Consider the following 11,606-nt stretch of genomic DNA (forward strand, 5'->3'; position numbering starts at 1 on the left):
TTATGTCTGCTTTTACAGCACCATTTTCTGTCAGGGAGGACGCACAAAATAAGTGACCGCGCCAGCTCATTATGGATGAGGCTGTTGAGCATCGAGCCCACCAACTTGGAACTTACTTTTGGTGAGCCCCCCTCCCTTTCTTCTCCCACCTGTTTCTATGGCAACCTAGCTGTTGGGTCCCATGAGAAGGAGTGGGCTGGTTTGACAAGTGTCTGGCCATTCACGCATGGACAGTGCCAGCGAGCCAGCATGGCACACAGTGTAGTGCCATATGGTGCCACTGCATACAGTACGTTTTGTTGGCCAGGACTTGGGATTTCGGGCTGGGGTAGTCCACGAGTGGTACCAGAACTTACTGTTCTAAAGATGATGCAGTGACTGACTGTGAGGTCAGGTCAAATCAGTTGTGTTCCGCTGCAGAAAAAAAAAAAAAAAAAAAGCCTCGAGCCTTGCACTCTCCTGATAAGTGACACTTTACTGCCTCCCAGTGGGATTGCACATCAACCACATAAAGATGCCTCAAATATTGCAGCTAATTACAGTGTTGAGAAAATACGTTGCTTTTTTATTCAAAGTTAAGACATGCTTTTAAATAACAGCATAAGTTGAATTTTACAATACTGCATTTTTGCAGTAATACTGTTAATTTTTTAAAGGCAAAATCCGGGAGAGCTGTCAGGAACCACACTGAGCAATTAGTAATGTTACAGTTTGGGGGTTGAGTGACAGAGAGCAGGTAACAAAAACATAACCAATACAGTAAAAGTGAAAAACATGATTCATCAGAGGATTAACATATTTGTTGAACAGATAATGGAACAAATGTGTTCAAGGCATTCACATTGAGGAACGTTAACAAGGTACAGCAAATGTGCACGTTCAAGAGTGTGGCGATTCATGATCAATTACGTAAAAGTCTATGACCTAACTAGCCTTATCCCGTTTTCTATTGCTGACCCTATACACAGGCAGCATGTGATTAAAAAGACTAAAGACATTTACACTCTAACCATATTTGAGATGACAATAAATTTGATGTGTGATTACAAAAAAACACCCATTATAAGATGCATACAAAGCTGTGCCTTTGTATATGAAGGTCAAGCCGATACACAGTAACAGTTGTGACATAATGATCAGATCACTGTGAGTACCAAGCAGGCACAAAAACAGATATGCATAATTAGCAAAGTCAAGTAAGCACCTGAACTAGACATTAAAACCTCCAAGCGTAAATGCTACAAGCAATAATTTACCATTTCTGGATGTGCAATACAAAAAGGTCTTCGCTGTTCTACAAACTGAAGATCTCTCATTGTCTTGCAGCACGGGCAACATTCATCATGTCAGTGTGCAAAAAGCTCACAGTTAAGCAAAGAAGGAGGAGGAGACATCTCCTAAATAAGTCAAATATGGATGACGACAATAAGTGCTTTCACAAAAGTGAGATTCAAATAAAAACTAGTCAGGTCTATCGGGCTTCTTTTACCGTATCGTTGCAACTTAATATATTCATTCAGTTTGAAAATATAAACCAAATATATCTTAAGCCATAAAAATATAGAAGTATTTTATTCAAAATAATTAAAGGAGGTATATCTACATCATGAAACTACAAAAAAAATAAATGCACATACATTTTCAGTAACTTTGGTCTTTCTGCTTTTGAACATTTGTTGCAACAGCAGCAACAGGTAGGACTCACTCGTTATCTCAAAGCCTTTTCACCTCAATGGAACAAAACATGTAACCATGTTGATGGGGAACAAACAAGTTAGAGGACAAAAGAGCGCTGCCAACAACTCACACGAAAACAAAAGAGGCAGAACAACCAAACGCTTGAAGCATTGCGTAACTAGACAATGAGGTGGCATTTCAAAAGCATTTTTTTTTTTCAAACGAGGAGCATTCAAAGTGCAGAACTCCACCAAGGCTAAAATTAAAATCTGAATCAACAGTCAGGATAAAATTTTGATCAGAGGTGGGCATTTCCAGGGACGGTCGTGGAAAGAGGGCGAAGGACGAGAAAGTTAAAAAAAAAAAGAAAAGAAAAAAAAAGGACGGAATGAGGATGGATTGTAGTGGGTTTACGGCTGTTCCGGTAATTGTTCAAGTGTTAACTGAATACGCTTCTGCACACTGCCAAAGATAAGATAAGATAATTGTGTAATCTCTATATTCAGACTAATTGTGAATGTTAAAAAGAAGGGGGAAAAAAATGTTTCTTTAAACAGGATCTAGCAAAAGCGAAGAAAGTGATTTTTCTAAAATCCTGCCCTGACAACCAAATCTTGTAATATATTACCATCTGGTGGTCTTTTTGTGTCACTGTCTTATTACGTCGTCATCAAACAGTTTTCACTACGCAAAATTTGGTACCCATCGTATGGTGTAGCTGCTCTGATGTAAGGACTCCACATTTTTAATCAAATTCAATTCCTCATTTGTTGGACTGTGACTTTTTCTTCCAAGGAGGTGTACGTTCAAATTATTATTATCATTATTAAAGTCGCTCAATAATAAAGGCAAAAATCAATTATAATAAGATAGTAGGAACTGGCTGCCCCCTGCCTATGACTCGAGGTAACGTGTATTACTACCATCATTAGTTAGAATGTACAATTGAAGAAATGATTGAAAGGATGATTGATTCTACAATGATCTATTAAAGGGGTTAAGTTTGTTTTTGCAGGCCCAAAAATTCACCAGTAAGGGAGTAGGAGTATGTTAGGGTCTAAATACGAGGTCCAAAATGGGGCCGGACAGTTTCACTGATCATATTTATCGGGCACTGCTGCCAAGTCATAATGACTGTTCTGACAAACATTTTTGAAAATGGCAAACTCCTCTTCCTAACTAAAAATGAAGCTACTTTAAGTAACATTTAACCATGATGTGCTTTTTGTTCGTCCTGAAAACCTTGACAAATCAACAGCCTCTCTGAACAGTACCCTGACATCCCTGACGCTGGTGTTTTTATGGTTCGAGGTTGTGTATCTATGTGAGCAACAAAAGGACGGTGCAGACTGTGTGCCTGGAAGAGAGCTAGAGAGCAAACGAGCTAGAATGCGTGAGAGCGCGCGAGAGAGGGATGGACAGAAAGACAGACCTGTGCAGACAATGCAAGTCTTCCATGGGATAATAAAGTCCAGTCTTGGACAAAGTGTTCAAATATGGATGTGGTGATTGCGTATCTTGCTAGGGTCAATGTCAATACGGCGGGCCTCAGCAAAGACCAAGAAGATGCAAAGGCCAAGCAGATTGACGACGGTGATGAGGCCAAACATGGACGACCATGAGCCTGTGGTCTCGATGAGATACCCCGAGAAATACACCATAAGGACCCCTGCACACACAAACAAAACGGGAGATTAGACTTAAGAGATAAAAAGTATGCGTGAAAGAATCACATTGCCGCTGAGAAAACGGCACAGTCCCACACAAGACCAATGGTTGTCATTCTGTGTCGTCCATTATTCATTCATCTGTCGGTGCCGCTGTGATGCTGCTTTCTTGATGAAATAAGCATGACACAAAGGAGGCCACGCCGTTGACAGCGTGTGAGCTCAAAGTCATCATTTTGAGTGGTAGATTAATTATTTGACCAAAGCGTGTGTTATAAGGTGAGGAGGAAAAAAAATCCCACGGAACGACCGATGTTGCTTTTACCCATTGTTGTCAAATGAAAGAAACTCACCTGAGAATGCGCCGCATGTGTTCATAACACCTGTCAAAAGAAAACAGAGACTTTTGTGAAACTTTTATACGAAATGATCCTCCTGTTGAGGTTTTTCCATCCATTTTTCACTTACCGAACAAGGCCCCTGCACAAGATGGAGCGAGATCTTGAACGTTTACAGATACCCCGCTGTAAAGCAAATGTGTCATTAGCTCACTCCTTTCGGTTGATCAGTGTCAAATACAAACAACGAGATGAGAAACAGAAAACAAGCTCAAACTGAAAAATGGTGACAAAAGGGAGACAATTGTGAATACCCAGGACCAAATCAGGGCAGGGCAGCAACTGTTTTCACACAGAAATGCAGCCATTTTGTTCCGTGATGAATTTCCTACATCTAGCAAAGGAATTAAAAGGTGTAGCTTCTATTTGCCAGAGGACATCTATTGAATTATGACTTGCCTAGAGATGATATGTATTTGCAAATCAAAACAGCCTCATAGTTTCTGTCTGTGTAGGAATGTGCCCCATCCGGTTTGCAACTTGAATTTGGGACACCTGTCGCAATATTGAAATGACAAAGTGAAGTTGTAACCTGGAATGTCTGATGTTATGTTGCTCAAAAAAAACAACTGCTATGGGGCCAGCTTTACTAATCTCAACAGAGATTTATTTGTTTTTTTGGTGATATGAAGTTTTATTTGGCATACACATGCCTTTTGCGGTTACCTCAAAACTCAAAGTGGTTAGTTTAACAATTTTTCAATTACGACACATTATTTTCCATACCCCCCACAAGGACCAGAAGTCACATGGTCATTTTGTTGTCGGGTTGCACAGTGAAGGAAAACACAAAGGAAAATCCACAAGATTTCAAGTTGGATGAATGCCAGACCAAAGGCAGCTCTAAACACTTTTAGCTCTAGTTTTTGTAACCAAAGGGTGCCAAACTTTTTTTTTTTACCTTGATTGGTGAGCTAAACTTTGAGGCCACTTGCCTCAGCTCTGATCCATATTTGAAAGAGCAGAAAGTGACTTTTTACTTACAATTTACTGTACTGGATTAAAAACAAGAAATACAAATGTATTCTACTGCACTTAAAAGTTAAATACAACTGAACTGTACTGTGCTAGGTTTTAAAATAATGCCGAGAAGTGTCGTTCTAGTAGAATGTTTGTATTACATGTTTTAAATCTTTTTTGTAATTAATTTGGCTTTATGACTGTACCACACCAACAATCAGTAATATGGCCAATTACTCACACTTTTGGGGAGTGTGGAAGTTCTTTCTAACAATTTGTTAGTCATGTCTGTTGCAAATAGCAGAAGTCTGCGGTCCTATCATGCATCATTTTTTGTAACACTCACATTCAATACTTAAACAGGAGGCAGTGTCAGTTAACCAGCACTAAGAAATCAGCATAAAGTAAACGATTTCTGCAAAACGGCAATACCTGTGACTGAAGGTGGTGAGGCCCATTGTGGCCGACACAAACGCTATGGCCCAGGAGAATGTGGTGTTGCCGCACAAAAGAAGGGTAAACATGCTGGAAACCCCCATCGAAAAAAACTAGAGAGGCAAATATATGCATAGAAAAAGCCATTGACCAAAAATGTAAAGGTTGCAACACACTTCAAATACCAGGATGTTTCCACAGCGACTCTACCTGCATTAACTTCCTCACAAAAGCCGTGTCAAAGCCTGTTGGGACATTTGAACAGCCAGTTGAGTGAAGCGATTACATTTGAATACGGCGATCCCCGCAGACTGGACGTTCATACCTTGACTTACGAGGTGGTCCGACAGGTAGCCGCTAAAGACCGATGAGGGGATTGCCACCAACCACGGAATGACATTGAACACCCAACCCTGGAGGGACAAAACCAAAAAACACATTAGGATATTCTTTAGTCATGTTTCAAAATGTATTTGCTTCTGGTGTACGACTTTGCTTGTTACATTTGAACTCCAAAGCAAAACACGTTTGCGTAAATGTATATTTGAATATACGCTTTGACTACAAACCAGTCTTATCTGCTGCCATTACAGTATTGCCTGCTGTTCGCTGTGAACAAGGAAGCATAGCCATGGTGACTAAAGTACTATAGCCTATTATGACGAACAAGCACTTAAAAGCATTGCGTAACCACAACAAGGGTGGAAATCCGCGGCTTTATATTCATTGAGCTACACAATCTTGGTTCTAAGAGCATCATCACAAGTCCAGCATTATTTCCCCTCCTCTTTAAATAGATCAAATTACCTTAGCATCAGGGAAGGTGTCTTTAAAGAAGGTTGGCAGCCATGACAACAAAGTGAAGAACGTGCTCGCTGTGCAAAGGTGTGTAATGATCACGGCGCTGGTCAGTAAATAAACCAAAATAGAGAAATAGTGTTAAATTCTGGTGGTACGGCGGTTCAACTTATACATGTATTCTCAACGCATGATCTCTCTATCATTTTCTCACCAGACTGCAGGCTGTTTGAAGAGCCGCAACCAGTGCCTCTTGGTCAATTTGGACTGTGGACCACCATTTCCCAAAGACTCCAGCGTGATGATTGGCCCTGCGAGTACAAAAGAACACAGAAGGGTTTGCATATGAGAGGACAGTGACCTCACTTGTAAGCGATAAGAAAGCACAGCAGATAGCAGAGAGGAGACCTTACTTGCCTTCTCCTTTGAGTAAGTACTTCCACATGCAGTATGCCCACATTACTGCCAGCAAACCCGACACATAGAAGACGCTCTCCCAGCCGTACAAGTCCAGCATGAGGGAACCAGCCCCTCCAATTACAAGGGTCCTGCAAAAGGTCACATGGGTGCACGTGTTGCGACGGCCCCCTCTGCAAGACTTGTTCTTTAGGTAAGAAATGACTTACCCCAGGTAAGAGCCGCTGCCCACGGTGCTCATGAGGAAGCCTCTCTCACTCTCCACCACCTTCTGAGAGCACAGGCTTGCCAAAGAAGGGTAATGAACACCTGTAATCAGGAAAGGTCAAAATTTACATGGTATTACTGTATACTGGATGCCACAGATGTATCTAAGAATGAAGGTCATGATAGTTTCTCGTCCAGTTACAGGATTAAATCAGTGTCAACAGACTTTTTTGCAGAACTGGACAAACAACTAGATGTCTGTTCAAGAATTCTGCGACACACAGCCGCGCTGTCAAAATTCATGTTGGGACTGTTATTAGGGTGTTAAATAGTACAATCGTGATATTTTACCTTGTAAAAGGCCCATGAGAAAGCGGGCTAGTGTCATTGAGAAGATTGGCTGGGAGCAAAAATGGGCCAAGATGGGAGTGAAGGCTGTCATGGAGCCCCAGGCAGCTGCAGAAAGCAAGAGGACTTTTTCTCCTCCCACCCTGTGAGCACACGATGATGCATTAGTTCCAACTTAAGACTGTGACTTTGCTGTGTGATGCATGTTTCACTTGAATTGCAATGACGACACCCACCGGTCACTAACGTAGCCTCCAAACACTTGCGTGAAGCAGTAACCCCAAAAGAAGCTTCCCAGAACCATGCCAGACTCCCTCTTGCTCCAGTTGAACTTCTCTGCCATGCTGACCGCACAGATGGGCATGGCCACCCGGGCACAGTAGAGGAGGCACGTACCAAGTAGGAGCACCACTGTCCATACCCTTGCCACAGGCCTGCACAGGAGGGATTGCACCGTTTAGTAAAAACAAAGAAGTGAAAGTTTGAAAGTGAGCATCACTGAGTGCAATGCCGTTCTCATTTTAGATGAGTAAATGATATATTCCACAGTAGCCATGTGTTAATAAGCATTTATATGCAGGTAGACTTGCAACAAATATCAATAATGCACATCAATTCTGTCACTTGCCTGTTTTTGACCACCACTTGCATTTTTCTAGGAAACACAGTACACACCGCTGTGCACAGTGCGCACACTGCACACACAAGGTCACCTGATGTCATCTGATGCGGATTTGCTCCTTGATCAAGTGACACCAGTGCCATTGAATCATCACTATAGCTGGATGGCCCAATTTACATACCCATACTGACCAGGATAATTTACTAAAATTATATACACTTTTGTTATTAAGTCCATTTCAGTCTGTTAATGTTGATAACCATTTCAAAAGAATGTGAAGTGTGATGCAAAGCCTAATAACTTCAATAACAAGCTTGAGATTTACCCGTTCCATTTTCCCTCAAATTGTGGTATAGAAATAAACTTGCCTTGCCTTATGTATATATAATATGCGCCTTGGCTCAATTGACAAGTTTGGGACAGACTGTACAAGGTGTGCCGTGGGAACGCCAATTTCACTTAAGGGATCCCAAAATATCGATATGTACGTATTTTGTTGTGAGTACTTTGGAACATCCATCGTCATCATTATTATTTCAGTATCTATACATTTGGTGACATCATCATTTTCGGTTTGTTTCAGTTTCACATACAGAGGAGGTTCCAACTCAAATAACTACAGCTAGAAACAAACAAACTCACCCCACTTAAAGTTATGTCATGTAATTATGTATTTATTTGTTTATTTGATGATCAAGTTAACACTGGAAACGAGCTTGATGGGTCGCTCATCACGGCTAATCAATGAAATATTTGATTGTCTCACGTAATCGTTACCTTGACCAGTTATTGTTGTGTTCAGCCCACTTCTTGTGACATCCAGTGACTCCAAGCTTGTCGGCCGGATGGTTCTCCTTGTGACAGAGCAAATCTGGACCATAGTTCTTGCCATGTTTTTGAATCACTGCCATTCAACGTGCTGTCTGTAATGTCAGTGGCAGCCTCGACCGTCAGCTTCAATATTTTCCCGGTGGTGGAGACAGGAAGACACGGCGGACTTTCGACGTTCGGACATGCATATCTTACTGTGAAGAAGAAAAAAAAAGCTTCAAGAACAGCCGACCGGAAACTGAGTGAAGGACTCGTTTTGTCCTGACTCCTGATGCCCCACTGAGGAGAAATCCACGTGTCAGTTTTTACCTCTGCACGTCTTTGTGTGGTCGTTAGAGGGCGCTCAACCAGGAAGTGATTCCACAACAGCAAAACATCAGTGCACAACTCGATCGAAATCATGACTAAAGCCAACAACCGCTGATTTTTTTTCCCTGACGTACTTTGACCTTTTAAGTCGACGTCACGGCGAGGAACCATTGCGGATGCGATCATGCAAGGGACGTGTGTAATGCAGTGCAGGGCGCGATGCGATGCATGTGACATATTCATTAGAATACAATGTTATGCATATTTGTAGTCACTGAGGAGAGTTGAGGGCCTGAAATATCTTCAACATGACAGAAAATAGTTGCAAAGCACTGGTGATGGGTTTAAAGACAGCTGCAGACGTGTGCTCACTTTCAGTATCCACTGTATCTACATCGGCAATACGTTGACAAGCAGAACAATGTGTATCAATCTTATAAGTAAACTTTGGGGGCCTCGTTTGGTGGTGTGCCTCCAATGTAAAATATGCGCCTTGTCTCAGTAAATGTTGGGAACTGAGTAATGGAACACTCCAAGCTTTGGTAAAATTGTAAAACTTGCATTTATTGCAAACAAAATAACAGTGAATGGAAGCACAGCAGATATAGTAAAAGAGAAGCTTATTTCACTCATGTACATAATACCATCCATGTGTCTTTGTATCTGCATTTGCCTTTACTTTTGCAGCCATTAACGGGAAAGTTACAGTCAACAAAGTATTTCGAATCATCCCCAAGTGTCATGTTGTTCACTTGCTGACATGTGGAAGCTTTTATTGACATGCACACAGCTAATCTTTTTCACTAGAAGCATGCGGTCGGTCACGCATAGACTGACAGCCTAATTTAGGCTTTATTCACCTTCCAATACCAACTTTCCCTGCCAACAGACAGAAAAAAAAAACTAGTGTACAAGTAAATATGAAAAAGAAAATACTGGTTTCATTCAGTATAGCGAAATGATAACACCAGGTCAAATAACATATTCCATTGAGTGAGGTCATTTTAAAACAGTATCAACCAAGTTCATCCTAATAAAAGGGAAATCTTTAGGAGGACAAAAATGATCTCTCATTTCTTTATGGTACAAATAGATACTGGAAACCTGTCCATTTTATCCTTTCATTATTTTGGTTCCTCAATGGTCCCCTTACTGAGGTCTGTCATTTTGGGATACTTGACTTTCTTTTGATCGAGTTCATTTTGAGCCCACAGCAGCAGCTTCAGGAGCTTGTCCAACTTGGGTGTTGACTCACGATTTTCATAGTCGAGTACAGATTGGTTCACTTCGCTCCACACCTGAAAGACAAACAAAATGTATCGCGGATCTTTTTATTTGGCCAATATTTACTTAGTTACAAGTAGAGCTGAGCAAAATGGACTCAAATTCATACCACCAAATAAATCACTGTGCAATGATAAAATTGTGGTTAGCCTTTTCCTTCATGCTCGTGTCTGCTGAGAAAGCCATACTCATGTCAATTGACAATGACAGTCATAAACAAAGTTGGAAATACTAGTGCACTCCTAGGCACACATTGATGCTTAAATGTTTGTTCAATTGCAGTTAGGTCTGCTATCTCTGATTGATTAATTTGGTGTAAAATTTAAAGCTAGTTTTGGTTGGTTGGTACCAGCACACCACTGTCTGTACCTACGTTACCTTTTGTCTCTGCATCATATTGAGCAGATCTCCAAAAGGTGACTCCTCAGGGTTATCGAACGCCAGCAGGGCCAGCGTCCTTTCCATCTCAGTCAAACATTCTCGGCTCTCCTCCCCTTGCTCCGCTAACTGGGACTGAGCAAATTCGAGGGCAGCTTCCGTCTCCCTCAAGCGAATGAGCTCAATAAGATGCTGCTGCTGCAAACACAAATTGAAAAGATCCAAAATAGGTCAAAACTTATAAATACTTATTTAAAGATATAGTATATTTAGTAGTCAGTGGCCGTGTGCCTTTGCAATTTGCTGGCAACTAGTTTGAGGCGCTGCTCAACTGCCTCTTGACCATGTTCTGCTGGGACAAGCTCCAGCTCACAATCATGAGGGCAAGTGGAAGACATTATAGACGAATGAAATTACCTGCAAGTGAAAGTAAAGGTAGCGATTGGTATCCAGCAGTTCCGGATGCAGACTGTTGATGAGCGCAATGGCATCCTGGATCTGCCCCTTCAGGATCATTTCTCTAATCTTTATTCTCTCATCAAGCGATTCCAAATCCACACTTGGCTCAATCCCAGACTCCATTCTGAACTTCTCTGCCGCCTCCTTGAAACCCTCTATGGCACAAAACACTAGTCATATTTCTATATTTTGCTTTCCGCTATCGGTTATTGAAAATTTATTTTGAGAATCACACCTGTCACCAAATAGTTCATAATAAGTCTGTTCATATCAGCTCTCTGAATGTGGACATTGTTGAGTTTATCCATCCATTCGTCCCTCGTTATGTCGTCTGGTTTCTCTGCATAGCTCATGATGATAAATCCTTAAAATATAGGGAATACAAGTGATCTGAATTAAAAGTCTGAAGCAAAACCTTAGCATCATTTAAATCGCTGTAGCAACATCATGGCACCGGAAATAGAGTACAGTCAGGCCTGTGATAAAAACACAACAATGAAGCCTGACTACAGCATTGCACCAAATACAAACTAAGACAACCTCCACTTGGGGGGGTTCAAATCACCCGCTATCTTTAGGAACGAGTGTCCATGCATAACCCAGACCAATAATTCTTTATTTTCAAGTTAAAAAAAGCCCTAACGATACCTTCAACCAAGTCGCTTCTTCGCAGCATTAGCAACTCGCCACTAGCTTACAGCTTCGGCGACGGAAGCTCTTTCTTCTTCTTCTCCCTTTGCCCGAGTTGTTGATTAATGGAGCCTGGGTATAGCTCTGCTGCCCCTAGAGGTAGCTATTAGTTACTGCTACAAGACC

The 11,606-nt window shown here is 41.4% G+C and overlaps 2 protein-coding genes across 2 annotated transcripts; both read right to left on the bottom strand.

Annotated features, from left to right (window-relative positions):
* Positions 1-536: 536 nt before the first annotated feature.
* slc17a9b (solute carrier family 17 member 9b) lies at positions 537-8,663 on the bottom strand. Its single transcript, XM_088368774.1, has 13 exons — positions 8,307-8,663; positions 7,144-7,341; positions 6,911-7,050; positions 6,562-6,661; positions 6,353-6,483; positions 6,150-6,246; positions 5,945-6,041; positions 5,463-5,550; positions 5,348-5,382; positions 5,135-5,250; positions 3,813-3,868; positions 3,698-3,727; positions 537-3,346 (listed from the first exon to the last, which is right to left on the bottom strand). The coding sequence occupies exons 1-13, from the start codon at positions 8,438-8,440 to the stop codon at positions 3,168-3,170; spliced, it is 1,401 nt and encodes a 466-aa protein (XP_088224900.1). The 5' UTR covers positions 8,441-8,663; the 3' UTR covers positions 537-3,167.
* A 544-nt stretch (positions 8,664-9,207) lies between these two features.
* LOC148401783 (glucose-induced degradation protein 8-B homolog) lies at positions 9,208-11,589 on the bottom strand. Its single transcript, XM_088368775.1, has 5 exons — positions 11,439-11,589; positions 11,026-11,154; positions 10,749-10,945; positions 10,332-10,529; positions 9,208-9,967 (listed from the first exon to the last, which is right to left on the bottom strand). Exons 1-5 carry the CDS (start codon positions 11,464-11,466, stop codon positions 9,794-9,796), a joined length of 726 nt encoding a protein of 241 aa, XP_088224901.1. The 5' UTR covers positions 11,467-11,589; the 3' UTR covers positions 9,208-9,793.
* Between the last annotated feature and the right edge of the window lie 17 nt (positions 11,590-11,606).

This window comes from Syngnathus floridae, chromosome 2 (genome assembly GCF_059516105.1).
Source record: "Syngnathus floridae isolate MCC-2025c chromosome 2, RoL_Sflo_1.0, whole genome shotgun sequence".
Taxonomy (NCBI): Eukaryota; Metazoa; Chordata; class Actinopteri; order Syngnathiformes; family Syngnathidae; genus Syngnathus; species Syngnathus floridae.

Coding starts and splice junctions, on each gene's coding strand:
- LOC148401783 (XM_088368775.1), bottom strand. CDS start 11,466: ATGCTGCGAAGAAGCGACTTGGTTGAAG. Junction 10,530..10,748: donor ACCTTTACTTTCACTTGCAG/GTAATTTCATTC, acceptor TTGTGTTTGCAG/CAGCAGCATCTTATTGAGCT. Junction 9,968..10,331: donor ATATGATGCAGAGACAAAAG/GTAACGTAGGTA, acceptor TTTGTCTTTCAG/GTGTGGAGCGAAGTGAACCA.
- slc17a9b (XM_088368774.1), bottom strand. CDS start 8,440: ATGGCAGTGATTCAAAAACATGGCAAGAACTATGGTCCAGATTTGCTC. Junction 7,342..8,306: donor CACAACAATAACTGGTCAAG/GTAACGATTACG, acceptor CCTCCTGTGCAG/GCCTGTGGCAAGGGTATGGA. Junction 3,347..3,697: donor CACATGCGGCGCATTCTCAG/GTGAGTTTCTTT, acceptor TTGTGTGTGCAG/GGGTCCTTATGGTGTATTTC.